This window comes from Plecotus auritus, assembly GCF_963455305.1.
Source record: "Plecotus auritus genome assembly, chromosome: 1".
Classification (NCBI taxonomy): domain Eukaryota; kingdom Metazoa; phylum Chordata; class Mammalia; order Chiroptera; family Vespertilionidae; genus Plecotus; species Plecotus auritus.
Window position 1 is genome coordinate 245,639,702 of NC_137770.1, and position 18,490 is coordinate 245,658,191.

The 18,490-nt window shown below is 59.2% G+C and overlaps 1 protein-coding gene across 2 annotated transcripts in view; it reads right to left on the minus strand.

Annotated features, from left to right (window-relative positions):
• Positions 1-18,028, minus strand: part of PPP2R2C (protein phosphatase 2 regulatory subunit Bgamma) — an 84,455-nt gene extending 66,427 nt beyond the window's left edge. Inside the window, exon 1 of one of the 2 annotated variants that reach the window (XM_080644682.1) lies at positions 17,820-18,028. In XM_080644682.1, coding sequence (XP_080500808.1) covers positions 17,820-17,889 — 70 coding nt within the window. In that variant the 5' untranslated portion in view covers positions 17,890-18,028. Of the gene's footprint in view, positions 1-17,743 lie in introns of both variants that reach the window. The other variant, XM_080644683.1, reaches the window with a different exon arrangement.
• Between the last annotated feature and the right edge of the window lie 462 nt (positions 18,029-18,490).

The window sequence follows — 18,490 nt, forward strand, 5'->3', positions numbered from 1 at the left end:
AGACCCCCAGGCAGTTCCCAGGGCTTCTCCCCCAGGAGCCTGTCCACCCGTCTGCTCGGTGGCCATGGAGATTGGCTGATACCTGCACAGCATGCGCCACCCACAGCCCACCCTCCCCGTCGCTCCCAGCCACCTGTGAGGGCCGGCACCCAGGTTCCCATCGATCAGATGAGGAAAGTGAGGCTCAGAGAGCTTCTACAGTCCACATCTTCCACGGAGCAAAGGGTTCTGCTCGTGAGAAATAAAATCTGCCGGTGGCCCGGCCGGTGTGGCTCCGTGGTTGAGCGTCGACCCATGAACCCGGGGGTCAGGGTTAGATTCCTGGTCGGGACACAGGCAGGGGCTGCGGGGAGAGGTGCGGCCCCCTTTTCTGGGACTCCCTCTTGATTCGTGGAGTTCCTGTCCTCGATGGCGCCGGGGGTGGTGTTCCCTGCGGCAGCAAAATTAGCTCTGGGAGACACGGGGTGCGGTGGGAACAGCATGCGCTTTGGAGGCAGGCAAAGCTGGGCAGAGCCCCACTTCCCCCGCCCTGCTGGCTGTGCGACCCGACCCGGCGGGCGGGGAGCCTGGCCTCTCTGAGTCCCGTTTCTCATCACTGCGGGGGTGCGGGGGTGGGGGTGCGGGGTGCAGATGGCGGCTGAGCTGAGGACTGGGCTGCCTGTGGCTGTCACCCGGCCCTGCTCCCGGCACCGATCCCACAGACACCGGCTTCCCCCGCCGGCCACCAGCGCCCATTTCACCTACACACGGGGGGAGGGCACGGGGACGTGGCTGCCCGGTTCCCCATCTGGGTCAGAGGAAAACCGAGCTCGCCAAGGGCGCGAAGGAAAACGCCGGATGCCGGCGCAGCGGGTCAGCTCAGGGGACTCCGGCCCCTCAGGGCCTCTGGATGCTCCAAGCTTCCTCGCCAACAATGAAGGAAGGCGGGCGGGGAGCCGGCCAGCGAGCCGGTGAGCTGTCCCAGGCACAGTCCCCCCTGCAGCCCGGGGAGGCCCCGCAGACCTGAGCAGGGGCTGGTTTGGCATCTGAGGGCCTGGGTTCAAATCCCGACCTGCCCACTATGAGCCACGAACCCCGACCCCATTTCCTCGTCTGTCAATGGGAAACAGCAATTCCACACGCCACGGGGGGCCTTTTTTTTTTTTTAATATATTTCATTGATTTTTTTACAGAGAGGAAGGGAGAGGGATAGAGAGCTAGAAACATCGATGAGAGAGAAACATCCATCAGCTGCCTCCTGCACGCCCCCCACCGGGGATGTGCCCGCAACCAAGGTACATGCCCTTGACCGGAATCGAACCTGGAACCCTTCAGGCCGACGCTCTATCCACTGAGCCAAACCGGCCAGGGCGCCACGGGGGTCTTGAGCCAGGGCCCCCCAGGAGTTGGCTGAGCCAGCTCCTGCCTGTACCCTCCCCCGCCCCGCCTACTCCTGCTTCTCCTTAGATCTTTGAGCTCCCTCAGGGCTCAATGTCTCCTGTATCCCCAACCCCAATCTCAATGCCTGCACATAGCAGGCCCCGATCAATATGTGCTGGATGAATTCACTTCTTCCAGGAAGCCCTCCAGGACTTCCCAGCCCTCCCCTGGGAAGCCCCGCCCCTAGACTCCTCCCACCGTGGCCCCAGCACTGGCCCCCTGTCCATCTAGCTGGTCTGTTCTGGGACTCCTGGGGGGTGGCCCTTGTCGGTCAGCCGCGGCCATATTCCCACCCCCGCAGAGCCCTGACGCAGAGCCCGCACTCAGTGACCCGTGAGCTGCACACATTCCCCCAAACACAGAGCCTGTGCTCCCGCGTGGCCAGGCCTCTCACCCCGCGCTGCCTTCCTACCCCTCGGCTTCTCCCTCCTAAACATCCAGGCTCCCCACCTCCACCGGCCTCTTGTTGCGCCCAACTCCGTCTGTGAAACCCAACGGGCCTTTCCCGCCGCTCTCCTTGTTCTCGTGTTCTCTCCAGGGACCGACCGCCTCGCGGGACAGGGAGCGGGAGGGCAGCGCCGGGCAGCCCTGGGAGGGCCTGGCCATGGGTGCCGGCCTGCCACACGGAGGGGGCCGCCCCCTGTGAGGTTCAGGAGCCGCTGTCACACAGCCGAGGCGCAGCCAGTGCTCAGCCGCCCGCAGCCCCGCAGCCCCGCAGCCCCGCAGCCGGAGCGGGCGGCCAGGGCGGAGAGGGGCCACCCGGGTGCCCTGCCCTTCCCCGCCCTCCAGGCCTCAGTCCTCGGAGGGACTTGGCTGGGTGACTTCGGTCCAGTAAGTAGCACCCCTGCTCCTGCCTACGTTTGGGACCCCCGAGGGGAGAGGAGAGTTGGGTACACGTGGGGTTGGGCTCCTGAGAAAGGCCCCTGGGATGGGGCGTAACTCACACCCAGGACCTGCCATCCCGGAACCCAGAACTGACTTCACCCACCCCATCCAGGCCTGTCCCCTGATGTCACAACTGGTCCCAAACCCACAAATGGGAGCACCCACCGCCCTGGAGGAGCCTGAGCAGGTGGGGAGGGTCAGGGCGGGGACAGGCCTCACAGCGTGCACAGGGGACGAGGGACCAGTCCAGCCGCTTCTGGAACAACAAGATCGCGCCTCCTCCGGCATCTAAACCGAGCCAGCCGCTTCCTGTCGGCCCGGGGCATGGTCCCTTCACAACGACATTGCCCGTCCCCACTCAGAGTGTAACCCTCATCCCATCCGAGTCCCTGGGTGTCCCTGGTCACCACGGGAACCTGCCCCGGGTGAGGGCCTCGGACCCTGTGCTTCCTCCTGTCTGCAGGCGTCCTCGCTTCAGAGCACACGCGCTGTACCCCAAGGCGGGGGCTTCCCCTCACACGTGAGGACACCGAGCCACGGAGGCCGTGCGGCTCCCAGGGTCATTCGGCCGGTCACAGCACCGCCTGGGCCTGCGCAGGGGTCCCCAGCCCACGTCACCACCTGTCACCACACAGCACGGCTCCTTACAAAGACACGGATGCACGACCCCACCCCCAGGTTTGTAGCCACTGCCCCAGTTTCTCACCTGCCACCCACTGTCCCCATATGGACACGCACCTGCACCCGAACAAATGTCCCGATTTGGGGTTTTGGAAACTGGGTCAGGACCTGGGGGCTCCCAGCTCCACGTCCGATGTTCCCTCGCCTGGGACTCGGGGAGTCGCACAGAAGCAAAGTCATCACTGGCTCCTTGGGGTCCAGCTGGACGCCCCAGCCCCGCGGGGCCTGCAGGTTAGGCCCCCCTCCGCCCAGCGCAGACCGGCACCCTCCCAGACACCCCGCAAGAGCCTCCGGACTGGGCCCGCCCCCAGCCACACACCCACCCCGCAGCTGCCCACTCCCGGCCCCAGGGGTCCAACTGCAGGCCGCCCCTCCGTGGTCAAGGGCGGGGCTGGGACTGAGTGGGTCAGAGGGCAGGTCACGGCCTCAGAGTCACCCGGCAACCTCTCCCTAGGATGCTGACAGTGGACAGGGTGGGTGGCTCCCTGCACCGTGGGCCCGCGGTCAGCAGAAAGACCAGCCTCTGCTGGGACCTTCCCGAGTGCCAGGTGCACCCGTGCGTGCTCAGTCGCCTTTAAGGATCCCAAGGGGACATTCTTCCGGCTCCGGTTCAGAGCTGATGCTACGGAGGCACACAGGGCGGCGGGCACAGAGGAAGGCTGGCCCCAGGGGGACCCGAGTGCCTCGGCGCCCTCCCCCGCTGCGATGTGCAAGGACCGGGGACTAAGCCAGGCGGAGGGGTCCCCGAAGAGGAAGGAGTGGAGTGAAGGTCATCGGAGGAGCCCCAGCACCTGGACCCAGCCCCAGCACAGTGCACCCAGCTCCTCCTGGCTGGGGAAGGGCATGACTTCTGGGACCCTCAGTTTCCTCACCTGTAAAACGAGGAGAACCCCCGCACCTCGAGGCTGTTCACAATTCAGCGAGATAAGCTGCCAAAAACATGACGCAATGGTTGGGGGGTGGGGGCGGAGGGGAGGGCGGTGCCTGTGGGAAGCCGCCCCTGGGAGGTGAGGGTGCCATGCCGTTCAGGCAAAGGTTGCAGGACACCAAGACCACCTCTGTGTCTGCGTTTCCTCCCAGGGGAACCTCGGCCCCTCCAAGATCTAACTTGCGTCCCACGTGGACATTGCGCTCAGTGAGCTACACCAGGCGCCAAGGACAGCGGTGCGCGCCTGCAATGAGGTCCCCAAAGAGGCAATTCACGGGGACAGGAAGGGTGCCCAGGCTGGGACGTGGTCCCACTGCAGGCCAGGTCCCGCCCCCCTGGACCGTGATCATCGGCTTAGGTCTCCCCGGCTCCAGAGTTCCAGTCCTCCCTCCTGCACCGACCCCCGACACCCACCGCAGACCATCCACCCCGTCTGATGAGTCCACGCACAGTTGTTAAAGCAATAATTACATCTCCACGGAGGACTATTATGCAGCCATTAAGATTGTTTGCTCACACGGTGACAGCACGGGACATGTTTACAGCATGTTCTATACTCAAAAGCACACAACTGGATTTCTGTGGCGATCTGCAAGGACGGGGGCAGGAGGAAATATCTCAACACCGAAACAGAGGCTCGGGGGCAGGGCGGTCGGGGTGTATTTCTCCTCTCTTTATTCTACTGCTGCGTTTACTGATTATTAACAATACATATGGAAATAAAAGCAAAGTCTTCTCACCAGGAGCCTCTTTACACACACACACACCTTAGCTCCCAGCGTCTGACAGGACACGTCAGGATGACGGATGAGACCTCACAGCCTCAGTCAACAGCCTCGTCTCTCCTTGGGGCTCTGAACAGTCCAGGGCAGGGGTCCTCAAACTTTTTAAACAGGGGGCCAGTTCACTGTCCCTCAGACCGTGGGAGGGCCGGACTATAGTTTAAAAAAAAAACTATGAACAAATTCCTATGCACACTGCGGGCCCGGGATGAGTCGGCTGCTAAGCAGGACAGGCAGCGGCACCCGGCGGGCCGGATAAATGTCCTCGGCGGGCCGCATGTGGCCCACGGGCCGTAGTTTGAGGACGCCTGGTCCAGGGTGTTTGATCACCGTTCACACCGAAGCCATGAAGGAGCCACTACCGTTCAGGCCCTGACTCCTTCAGCCAGTTCACCCCCTGATGGGTTGTTCCAGAAGCAGAGAGGCCAGCTCAGGGTCAATGATTCTCTCTCCTCATTGATGTTTCTCTCTCTCTCCCCCTCTCCCTTCCTCTCTGAAATCAATAGAAACATATATTTTTAAAAAGAATCGGACTGCTCTGAGGTCCAATTTAAGGGCGTGCCATGTGTCCGCTCGGTCATTCAAACACGAGACCCAGCCCCTGGCGTGGACCAGTGTGAGCTGCGTAAGCAGAAGCAGATATGCGCAAGGTCAGTCTCTACCGAGTTGCGCAGGACCCGGTCCTCTGTGTCGGGAGGGCCTGGGCTCCGGTCCTGTCTTATGATCTGGGCTGGCTCGCCCCTCCCGGCCGGCACTGGGTGCTCCAGCTCCAGGCAACGGCTAACACAGGCTCATATAAGCAAGGAGGAAGTTACTGGAAGGCGCTGAGGGAGCCACAGAATCGAGGAGAGGGCACAGCAGCTGGGCCGGGGGCCTCAGACAGAGCAGGAGCTGGGCAGGACCGGGGGTTCTATTTCAGGGACCCACAACTATTTCCTTTACCTATTGCTGTGTAATAGGTCACCTCAAACATCAGTGGCTCGCCCTGGCCGGTGCTCAGCGGTTAGAGCGTCGGCCCGCAGACCAAAGGATCGGGGGTTCAGTTCCCAGTTAAGGGCATGTACCTGGGTTGCAGGCCAAGTGCAGGAGGCCACCAACGCATGTGTCTCTCTCACATCAATGTTTCTCTCTCTCTCTATTTCTCTCTCTCCTCTCTCTCTCCTCCCTCCCTTCCACTCTCTCTAAAAATCAATGGAAAAATACCCTCAGGGTAGGATTTAAAAAAACAAAACATGCCCTAACCGGTGTGGCTCAGTGGACAGAGCGTCGGCCTGCGGACTCAAGGGTCCCAGGTTCGAGTCCAGTCAAGGGCATGTACCTTGGTTGCGGGCACGTCCCCAATGGGGGATGTGCAGGAGGCAGCTGATCGATGCTTCTCTCTCATCGATGTTTCTATCTCTCTCCCTCTCCCTTCCTCTCTGTAAAATATCAATAAAATATATTTTAAAAAAACACACACACATCTGAGAGATGCAAATCAAAGCAACGATGCGGTACCATCTCACACCTGTCAGAATGGCTATCATCAACAAATGACAAATGCTGGCGAGGATGCGGAGAAAAAGGAACCCTCGTGCACTGCTGGTGGGAATGCAGACTGGTGCAGCCACTGTGGAGAACAGTATGGAGTTTCCTCAAAAAACTAAAAATGGAGCTCCCATTTGACCCAGTGATCCCACTTCTAGGAATATATCCCAAGAAACTAGAAACACCAATCAGAAAGGATATATGCACCCCTATGTTCATAGCAGCACAATTCACCATAGCTAAGATTTGGAAACAGCCCAAATGCCCATCAGCAGATGAGTGGATTAAAAAACTGTGGTACATCTACACAATGGAATACTACGCTGCTATAAAAAAGAAGGAATTCTTACCATTTGCAACAGCATGGATGGAACTGGAGAGCATTATGCTAAGTGAAATAAGCCAGTCAGAGAAAGATAAATACCACATGATCTCACTCATTTGTGGAATATAATGAACAACATAAACTGATGAACAAAAACAGATCCACAGACAGAGAAGCATTGATCAGAGTGTCAAACCTCAAAGGGAAGGTAGGGGAGGGTGAGGGTAAGAGGGAGAGATCAACCAAAGGACTTGTATTCATGCATATAGGCTTAACCAATGGACACAGACACCAGGGGGGTGAGGGCATGAGTGGGGGAGTGGGGGGGGCAATGGGGGAATAAGGACACATATGTAATACCTTAATCAATAAAGAACAAAGTAAATATTTAAAAAACAGAAAAAAGACTATCTAATAAAGAGGGAATATGCAAATTGGCCATCACACCATCACAAGATGGTGGCACTCAGCCCCGCTGGAGTTCCCCAGTCCCGGTGGGCGGCAGGCGCGCGGTGCACCACCACCGGAGTCCTCCACGCCTTTCACAGAACATGGGTTGCCTCAAAAGTTGGTTAAGCTTCTTAGGACAAAAAGCATTCAAAATCTTTGAAAAGGGAATTCCAATATTTATAAAAGTTTGGACCAGACAATTCAAGGTTATTTACACTACAACCTTCTATGATTTTGTGATATTAACATTCTGAATTCACATAATACCAGCTGTATTGTATGTAAGCAGGTATTATTTAAAGGAAGGGCCATTATTATTAAAATAACTCATAAAAAAAGGACATTCTGTGTGATTTTCCTAATGGCTAGAGTTAATGCCCCTAAACCGGCAGTCGGACATCCCCCGAGGAGTCCCAGATTGGAGAGGGTGCAGGCCAGGCTAAGGGACACCCCCCTCCCCGTGCATGAATTTCATGTACCGGGCCTCTAGTAAATAAAATAACAAAACAAAACTCAGTGGCTTACAACAAACCATTCCTTTTGCTCAGGAACCTACAATCTGGGGGGTCTTGGGGGGAGGGCAGGCACCTGTTGAACAGCAGTCCGGGATCTCAGAGCTGGTGAGTGTGAGGAGGGGTCCTGGCAGGAGCGGGGGCGTGCCCTGGGGCTGCTTCCCGGGATCCAGGCAGCCCCACCCTATCAGCCTTCCAGACCCACCAGGCAAGGGGGGTCCGGACATGGGTTAGGGACAGTGGGGGGAACCTTACAAAGCAACAGTGGCCATCTCCGGCAGCCAGGGTCTGTCATGGGACGGGTGGTCTCGGTCAGAAAAGACTGGAGACCCCCCAACTGCAGGGGCAGGACTCCGGGTCCGAGTCAAACCACCCGGCTAGAAGGAGACATTGTTGAGACCCCGGGCACCCTGGGGGGACCAGCGTCAGAGGAGCAGGCGCCAGTCCTCCTTCCCTGCGGAGCCTGGCGGGTGGCGGTACTTGTTCTGTGGGAGATGCCAGCACCTTTCAGAGGTGCGGATGCAGGTGAGTTTGCTTTAAAGCCCTTGGGCCTAAAGGAGGGGAAAGTGAATGAAGAAAGTGCGGCGAAACGCTGAGGACACCTGAGGCGAGGGATGGTGAGGGACCAGTCAACAGGGTATCCCCTCCACGCCCATAGGAATTGAGAGTCTTCACAGACGCCTTTGAAATTGTAAGTGTCAGAAGCTGACAGGGACAATGAAAGCAGCTCTGGTGATTGAGATTCACACACAGGGTGTGGGGAGGCCTGTCTGCCTCACCGAGGGGAACCTGCAGTCTCACCGCTGTCCCGGGGCCGCAGCCCGGGGCCCGGGGCCGCAGCCTCAGCAGGCGGGGAGCAGGAGGCCAGGCCTGCCCAGAGGTGGCCCTGAGCTGCAGTTGGAGATCCCATCCCTGCTTGGGCAACTGGGGCCTCTGAGCCGCCTTTGTTCTGCCTCAATGGGCCATTCAGCCCAGGGCTGGGGAGGACAATGATCCCCACTGTGCCAGGAGGCAGTGCCCGTCCTGGGCAGCACAGCGGGGCCCAGGTGGGCCTGTTCCCCAGGCAGCTGGCAAGTGCCTCCTGGGCTCAGGCAGAGGAGCTTGGACTGTCACTGTGCACATGTCACTTAGCACATGCTGCTCCTCCTGCCTGGAATGTACTAGAAGGCCATGTCCCTTAGTCAGTGGTCGGCAAACGGCGGCTCTGTTGACTAATGAGTTTGCCGACCGCTGACCTAGACTCTCGATTCCAATAATTACAGGCTGTTGTTGTTCCTTGTGATTAAGCCCCTATCCCAGTGGTCGGCAAACTCAATAGTCAACAGAGCGGCAAACCACGGCTCGCAAGCCGCATGTGGCTCGTGAGCGCAGTTTGCCGAACACTGCCTTAGATGTTGGTGAACCTGGGGCCTCTGGCCTCAGCTCTTCCTCCTTCCTCTCACCCCGCCCTCATTCTCCCTGCCTAGCATGAAGTGGTCATTCTAGAAATAGCTGTTGAATGAATGAATGAATGAATGAATGAATGAATGAATGAATGAATAACTGAACAATTGAATGAGTGAGTGAGTGACTGAATGAGTGAGTGAGTGACGGCAACAACCTTGATCCTCAACATTCAACATCCAGCATCTCCCATCCCCCTTGGCATGTACAGCGGATCACTAAATGTCTGTTGAACAGAAGTGAAAAGAATGTTCAACCTCATTGGTATTCAGACAGGAATTAAAACAAATATTTTTCATCCATGATATTTGCAAAGGTCAAACAAATTAGAATACCTAATGCTGAGCGGCATGTGGTAAAACAGAAACTTTCTGGAGGATAATTTGGTCATACGTGTCAGGAACATTAAACACGTTGATGATTTTACATAAAATTGCAGGCATGGGACTCTCTCTTAAGAAAATTATTCCAAAATCTGGGGGAGGGACCTGAGTAGGGAGTCTTCATACACAGTGTTCATTCACTCAGTGTTGGTTATAGAAGCAAAACAAAAAAGCCACCTAATTACCCAACAATCAGGAGTGATTAAGCGAACGATGGCATGTGTCATAGGCAGGGTGTGCAGCCAATAAAGGAAGTGGGGCGGCAGGGCTGGGGTACCCAGTTACAGCTCTCCTCTCCCCCCTGCTACCCTTGGGAACACAAAGACCTACTTTATGAACAGTAAACTTGGGGGGATGGCTGGGGGCTCCTACTCCACTGCCCCTCCCCAGTGGGGAGAAATGGGTATAAAGGTTGGGATCTAAAATGAGAGAAATCGGCCGGCCGCGTGGCTCAGTGGTTGAGCATCGACCTATGAACCCGAAGGTCATGGTTCGATTCCCAGTCAGGGTACATGCCTGGGTTGTGGGCTCAATCCCCAGGGGGGAGCGTGCAGGGGGCAACTGGCCAATGATTCTCTCTCATCATTGATGTTTCTATCTTTCCCTCTCCCTTCCTCTCTGACATCAATAAAAACACATTTTAAAACATTTAAAATGAAAGCACTCAGCCAAAACCGGTTTGGCTCAGTGGATAGAGCATCAGCCTGCGGACTGAAGGGTCCCAGGTTCGATTCCGGTCAAGGGCATGTACCTTGGTTGCGGGCACATCCCCAGTGGGGGGCGTGCAGGAGGCAGCGGATCGATGTTTCTCTCTCATCGATGTTTCTGGCTCTCTCTCCCTCTCCCTTCCTCTCTGTAAAATATCAATAAAATATATTAAAAAAATAATTAAAAAAAAAAAAATGAAAGCACTCAGTGCCTCTCATTGGAACAGCCCACGGAGTTGAGCGGCCTCTTAAATACTATAACCCCACCCAACAGGGAAAAGCTGCCCAATGGGTGATAGACTCTCACTTTTCCACCAATCACAAAAGCCAAGGGGGTGGGAGGCGGGCCAAGGAGTCCACCTTCCCAGGAAGTCCCACCTTCCCCCTACAGCGCGGTAGGGCCAACTACATAATTTGTGGGGCCCAGTACAAAATGAACAGGCAGAGCCCCTTGTTCAAAAAGCAGCGGGAAAGTGTCATGAAAGGTGTTAAGATATAAAGCCCTTCCCTTTTCCCATGACTTGCCAAGGCGTTATTTATTTGCTATTTAAAGCCAAGTGAAATAAAGGAAAAGGTTTAAATTATCGGCATAAGTTTTATCGCTCATCATTCTGTGGTGCAATTCAGGTTTCAAATGCACATCTAAGCGCATGGAACTGGGACGCAGAATCGCCGAGACACACAGTCTGCAGCTGGGGGCGCCGACACCCGTGTGCTTTGTTCTCCCCAGAGCAGAGGAAACGCTGCCCCAAACCAACTCATGTTTTTATTCCACTTTTTTTTCAATCCTCACCAGAGGATATACTTTTCATTGACTTCTAGACAAGTGGAAGGGAGGGAGGAGGGGAAGAGAGAGAGAGAGGGAGAGAGGGAGGGAGGGAGGGAGGGAGGGAAAGAGAGAGAAATTGATCTGAGAGAGACACATCCATCGGTTGCCTCCTGCACACACCACTACCAGGGCTGGGGAACCTGCAACGGAGGTACGTGCCCTTGATCAGGAATTGAACCCATGACCTTTCAGTCCATGGGCCAATGCTCTAACCACTGAGCAACCAGCCAGGGTTCTTTTATTTTTTATTTTTATTGATTTCAGAGAGGAAAGGAGAGGGATAGAGAGAGAGAAACATCTGTGATGCGAGAGGAACATCATCGATCGGCTGCCTCCTGAACATCCCCCACTGGGGATCGAGCCTGCAACCCGGACACGTGCCCTGAACAGGAATGGAACCGTGATCTCTCGGTTCCTGGGTCAAAGCTCAACCACAGAGCCACGCCGGCCAGGCTTTATTCAACTTGTTGATGCTCCCACAGTCTACACACACCTCTCTGCTTGTCTCGGTGACGGGAAGCAGAGGAGGAACCCGGGGTCCTGCTTCCCCTCCTTGGCTGGCGTCATTTTCAGCATCAGTGATCAGCTCACACAGGAAGTAACCGGAGCAAGAAAGCACCGGATAGGGTCCCCTGGTCCTTGGTTCCTGCTGGAATGTCACGGCCTCCTTCCTGTGTTCTCATCGCGTTCTGGCTCACACAGAAAGCAGGGCCTCTCGGGCTGTCGCCGCCTCTGCTCACGCAGTCACAAGCGCGCTGAGCCCCGCCGGCCCCTCCACGCAGGGGAGCTCAGCCACACTCACTCCGGTGCACACGGGCCATGCGCCAGGGAGCTGCACAGAGACACGCACGCGCCCTCGTCCCCTCCAATATCACTTACGGAACGCGGGTCCACAGAGGAAATGATTAAAGACTTGAAGGTGGCCACAGCAGACCGCGGAACCAAGCCTGGGGGGGGCCCTGAGTGACGGCCCCACAGGCCTGACAGGTGCACACCGTGCAGCCAGCCCTGCAGCAAAGCACCGGGAAGTTCTTCCAACCTCGTGCTTACTAGAAAGCAGCTTTCAAAACGGTTTGCGAGGAGAGATGACCGCTCTTCTCACAAACGGACACGGGCGTTTTAAAAAGACTGGGAGGAACCGTCAGCCCCTGGAGCAGCGCATCTGGGAGGGACTGCGGCCTTCATTTCACAGGCGCCCCCCCAAACCCCAAACACCGCCTACAGGAACAGCCCGTGGCTCTGCGGGCTTTCAGGATGAACAACAAACGCTGTCGCAAGGACAAACCCAGGCGATGGTGTGGAGACATGGATGAGAATTCGATTGCCATCTTGCAGAAAGAAAATGAGAAAAAGCCCTACTCCGTGACTCGAGTTAGGGTTCATGGAAAGTGAATGAGTGTGTGGCTCACAGCGTGGCAGTTTGGGGAAACGGGGAACAACAGTACCCCCATCACAGGGGTCGGCCTTTGGAGTCCGCATGGCCTCCGCTCCTTAGGGCCTGTGACAGCCCAGGGCGGGAAGCAGTGCAGGGAAACTGAGGCTCAGAGAGGCCCTGTGCTCTAGGACGCCCAAAAGCATCCTGTAGCCGCCTCCGTCCCTCCCACCCCTGAATGGAGACAACGTGAGTTTGTAAAATCCCAGGGGAGCTTGTGCAAGTGGCATTCCTAAATGCAGGCAATGGAGCAAAGATCCGAGCAGCCACCCCCCGCTTTTCCAAACTCCGAGGATGGCTCTCCCAGGGCCCCTGCACCCCCAGGCTGGCTCCTCCATGCCCCTGCACCCCAGGCTGGCTCTCCTAGGGCCCCTGCACCCCCGGGCTGGCTCTCCCAGGGCCCCTGCACCCCGGGCTGGCTCCCCCGTGCCCCTGCACTCCGGGGCTGGCTCCCCCGTGCCCCCTGCACCCCCGGGCTGGCTCCCCCAGGGCCCCTGCACCCCCTGGCTGGCTCCCCCAGGGCCCCTGCACCCCCGGGCTGGCTCCCCCAGGGCCCCTGCACCCCCGGGCTGTCTCTCCCAGGGCCCCCCGCGCCCCCTGGGCTGGCTCCCCCGTGCCCCCTACACCCCCTGGGCTGGCTCCCCCGTGCCCCCCGACTGGCTCCCCTGCACCCCCTGGGCTGGCTCCCCTGCACCCCCTGGGCTGGCTCCCCTCACACCCCCAGGGCTGGCTCCCCTCACACCCCCAGGGCTGGCTCCCCCCACATCCCCAGGGCTGGATCCCCCCACACCCCCTGGGCTGGCTCCAGGGCACCCCACAAGCAAGTGCCCCTCTTAGCTGCAGTTTCCGGGGTGGGGATGGCGTTGGGTGGCCAGTCTGACTCTGACCCTAAAGAACAGACATCATTGTTAGCGGGCAATATGGATTAAACGCTGGCTGTGCCCAGGCCCTGGGCTGGGCGAGTCCCGCACACCAGGCTATTGAAAGCCTCGGGTGGGGAGTTCACGGAGGAGAGGCTGCAGCATCAAGCCACTGCACATCCCTCCCTTCAAGTGATCTAAGCAACAATCCGGAGAAGACACTGCGGCCGGAGACACGGAGCAGCCCGCCCGGGCAGGGACCAGGGCCAGACCCACATCCTGGGTATCTCATGGGGATGGAAACGCCAGCCCAGAATCCCAGGCAGGAAACCAGAACTGGCGGCTTTGACTGGAACCCAATGAAAGAGAGGGGAGGCGTTTCCTACAACAGAAAGCAAGCAACTCAAAACCCTCCGGGTTCACGCGTCTTGAATCCTGGTGGCGAGTGACGGGCAGCTGTCTCGGGGTCTGGACCACCGTGAAGGCTGTGCGAGTGGGAATGCCATCGGCGACAAGTAACAGCAACTGGGCTTAAGCCCCTGGGACTGGTACATCCAGAGGCGGGTGCAGATCAGGCCTAGTTCACCCAAGGAGTCACAGGTGTCTCCTGCATCCCCAGTTCTCACTCACTCTGCCCTGCCATCAGCGGGGCTGCTGGGGCTTCCGAGCTCCATCACCGGCCGGGGCTGGCTTCCTGCGCGCTACTTCCCACCCGACCCCAGATCAGCTGCCTCGACCGTCCTGGAGCCCGTCGGTGCGGCGAGGGGAGTGGGGCTGCCCTTGGATCACGCTGGCCGCACATCTCCTGCTGGGAACCCCCCTTGTTCTCCGGAGGGTAAAGACTAACTGTTGGGAAATCAGCCACAATACCCTCCACAGGGTGCAAATCTGCCTGAGACTGGGTTTCCCACGGGCGGCACCCCCTCCCCAGCGGGGCTCAGGCCTGGGCAGAAAGCTGACGTTACCCAGGGCACGATTCAAAACATGAAGGCAATCCCAGGCGGTAAAACATGCCCCACGCTGGGTGGAGAGAGGCCTGTGTCCCCTCCTGACCTTGCCAGTTCCTGAGTAAGCCCCTTCCCTCCTCTGAGCTCCCCCTTTCTGCCCTCAACGCTGTAGAGATAGACCGATTACTCTGCAGTCACGTGGCGCACACAAGGATGGCAAGGATACCGGGTTAGAGAAACAGGAACGTCTCTGTCCATGGATGAAAGAGGCATGTGCGTACAACAGAGCTGAAGGGCAGAGATGCTGCGGGGAGGGAAAGCTGTGGCGCCAGCAGTAAGCATGCCCCCAGCGTGCATTCCCTGTCAGGCGTCTGGGAGTGGCTGTTGCTTCCCAAAGAGGCCCAGCCACCGGCCACCTTCCTGGCCACCTCCCCTGGCTGTGAGAGCCGGTGTCTGGTCCATCACTGCCCGCCCAGAGTCAGACCCAGCGAAAACGCTGCTCTGACTAATTCACACTAAGGTGTGAATGACTAACAAAACCTAAGCCCTTCCCAAGGTATTTGAGCCTTTACAAGAGACTCAGAAACTCAAGTAGGACGCCTACTCCTGAAGATGGCATTAAACTTGAGCCCCGAAGGATGAGAAGAGCAGGGGGGAGGTGTCCCGAGAGAGGACACAGCCCACGCCAAGCCTAGAAACAAGGAAAGTGGCCTGCTGACGCAATAGGAAGGGGATCCGAGCATCTGTGGACTAAAGGACCAGGTGGGACAGGCATTCGCACACCTGGGTCTTTTGAAAACTCCCAGCATGCACTATTTGCTCGTGGAGTTCTTACAGGAACAAGATTTTTATTTTTTTTTTTAATATTTTATTTATTTTTCACAGAGAGAAAGGGAGAGGGATATAGAGTTAGAAACATCAATCAGCTGCCTCCTGCACACTCCCCACTGGGGATGTGCCCACAACCAAGGTACATGCCCTTGACCGGAATTGAACCTGGGACCCTTCAGTCCGCAGGCGGACGCTCTATCCACTGAGCCAAACCGGTTAGGGCAAGATTTTTACATTTTAAAGGCGCGGTTATTCAATGCTCCTAACAGACCCAACGCTGGGTTGAGTACTCTCTATATTAGCATAATCGCTGACTGTCCCAGCGACCTCAGAGGTCCTTAGCCCCTCTCCCTTTACAAAGGAAGAAAGGGAAGCTCAGAGAGATATAGTGACTGGTCCAAGGCTGCACAGCACGGGAAACAGCAGAAGCAGAATTTGAACCCAAGTCCCTCTGACATCCAAATCGGTGACTGCCCTGTGCTCTGAGCACAAAATGCAAGTGAGATGCAAGTGTGAGCGTCGGCTTTCACACAGGGAGGCCGGAGATCTCCTATCCTTCTACTTCTAATAGTTTCACTATTGTTTCCTCCAGTGGGCCCTGCCCTTCCTGAGGCAGGAGCTTCTGACCTTCTCTCTGCATCCCTGGCACCTGAGCCCTACACCCTACAAACAACTGGCACTCAGTCTGGTGTGCAGACAAAGGCCAAGCCTCAGTTTCTCCATCTGTAAAATGGGGATCAGGAGTATGTGGCTGTTGTGTGAGGCCCCAGAGCACCATGGGAGCTCAACGTACTCCCACTGCTAGTTATCCGTTTATAATCCCCAGGTGGCTCCTTTGTCCACCGTCTCTCCTGACCCTCACAGACACCCACGGACCTGTAGGCAGAATGGTATTAGCCACTCCCATTTTAAAGATGGAGAAACTGAGGGGGGGTGTGTCTCTTCAACATCGCGGGACTCCCTTCTAGAGCATGGGCCACCCAAGGGCAGGATCTCTGTCCAGTCCCCTGGGCTAAAACAGTGACCGGCACATAGTAGGTGCTCAGTAACCATTTGCTGAATGAATGACGAGGAACTACAAACCCTCAAGTCTCCTCTCGCTGCACTTGCCCCTTGCCCTCCCCGTAGAGGCGCGGTGAGCTATAAAAGAGAAGGAGCAGAATGGATGAGAGGACTCGGTGTCTGCGAATGTCCCCCGCGGTGGGGGAAAGGGGAGCCTTTTTACTTTCCATCTCTCAGCCCTGTGCTGTCCCATCCTCCATGTGGAGATGGGAAATGGAGGCTTCCTCCAGGAAGCCAGACAGGAGTGACCTGCCAAGGTCCCCTCTCTCTGGGCCAGAGCCTGACCACTGGGCACCTGCCAGCAGCCCAGAGGCCTCTCTCCCGCGGGCACTCGGCAGCTGGGAGCAGAGAGAACACAGGACACACATAGGGCCCTTCCTGGACCTCCCCAGGGCAAGCGGCACAGGGACACCCAGCCCTGAGGGGGGCAGCCCAGCTCCCGCTCCCCACACACCCAGCAGCAAAGCATGACTCAACGGTTCTCTTCCGGGGAGCGGGGAGCGCCACCCACAGCACCCACAGCCCGGGTGACACACCCAGCCTCTGCCCCCTGGGTCAGGACGCCCTGGGAGCCCGCCCTGCCTGGGCCCAGCGCTCTCCTGGCCTCCGCGGAGCTCGGAGCTGGGAGCTCCGGCTACCGGCTCGGCTTCATTTCCGGCGGAGCCAGGCAGCAAGGCGGAGGACACCACCGGGAGGCGAGTCACCGCCACCGTCACCGTCACCGCTGCGGAGCCCGCACCGGTTCCCCGACACAGGCACCCACGCGCACCAGCCCCTCTGCCCGCCAGGCCCAGGGCCCCTCCCACTGGGGCACCCATCGGGACCTCTTACTAAAAACCCACAAACACTCCTGCAGCGCCCAGGGAAGATGCTGGCGCCCCCACTGCCGCGAGCTGACCCCTCCGCTAGCTCCCCCACCCTGAGTCGCTGCCCTCCGCCCGCAGGCCCTGGCTGCGGTTCCGGCTCCCGCCGCCCCCTGTCCCCAGGGCGAGGTGGAGGTGGCGCGGGGTGGGGTGGGGGGGGGACCTTGGAAGTTACTGGCCTAAAAGAGGAGGCATGGACCCTCCGAATCCCTCCAGCCTCTGGGCGGGGTTGGGCTCCGGCTTCCAGGGCCAATTTAGGGAATTTCAAATGCAGGGAGGCAGGGAGGGCCCTTTTGGGGTGGCATGTCCCACTTTTTTTTTTTTTTTTCAAAATCTGACAGTTTGGGGTCAGCTGCTTCTGTCTCAGTATAACTCACCAGGAATAAAAGACCGACCCCAAACCGGCCGCCTTCTCCCACCCCCTCGGGCCCTGCCTTGGAGGCACAGGGAGGGGCCGGGGGAGAGCGAGCCTCCCCGAGAATCTGGCGATGCCTTTTCCTCCCCCTCCCTCCCCCCGCCCCGCCCGAGTCCCTCTTCGTCTCCGGGGAGTGGACAGCCTAGAAAATTCTGCGGGCTTTGGGCAGGGCCGACATGGCAAATCCAGGGTTCTAAGCCAGTCCCTTTCCCGGGGTTTCTGCACCCGATTCGCCGCAGGGCGGCCGGTTTGAAAATGACGGCCAGGGCCAACTCAGGGTGCCGCCGGGCCTGGGGCGGAAAGCGGCCGCCGGAGGGCGGCGCGGAGGAGGGCGCTGGGCAGGAGGCCGGCGCCGTGGGGCTCCCTCCCTCCCGGACCCGGGGCGGGGCGGGGTGGGGTGGGGTAGGGTGGGGTGGGGTGGGGTGGGGCGGGGGGACACGACACACAGCGCGCGGTCCAAACCTTCGGAGGGCACTCGGTGCGACGGCATCCCCGCGCCGCGGCCGGCCGGAGGGGGCCTCAGACAACACTACGTTACCTTCAGTCACATAGCTGTGGTCCCGCAGGAAGCTGTGGTTAATCTTCCGCGTGTCCGTGTCCTCGCCCATTGAAGGCCGTGCCCGGTGCCCTGGGCATGCCCCGCCGCCGCACACCGATACAATCCGCAGAGGTCGGGCCGGGCGCGCGAGCCATGCCGCCGCAGCCTAGCAGGGGCGCGGGCCGCCGGGGCCCCGGGGGGCGGGCATCGCAGCCGGGGCGGCCGGGGACAGGCGGGGGCGGCTGGGCGGGCGCCGCGGTCAGATGCGCGCGCGGCGGGCGGGGGGCGGCGGCCGCGGGTGGGGGCGGGCCGGGGCCCGGGCGCGCATCCCTGCCGGTGCGCGCTGCGTCCGTGCGCCCGGTGGCGGCGGCCTGGTGCCGGGGTGCCTGGCTGCGGCGGCAGAGGGAGGGGACGCGCACGGCGCTGCGCCTACCGAGCCGGGGCCGAGCCGGGCTGCGCGGGCTGGGGCCGCCGCCGCCGCCGCTGTCGCAGGCCCCTCCCTCGCGCCGCCCGCTCCTCCGCCCCCGCGGCCGCGCTGCCCGCCGCACCGGCCCCCAGCGCCCTGCAGGTGGAGCGGCCGGCACGGGCGGCACCTGGGCGCTGCGGCTCTCACGGGTGGGCACCTTTGGTGCCCGGTTACGCAGCGGGGGCGGGAGGAAGGAGGTGGCCGG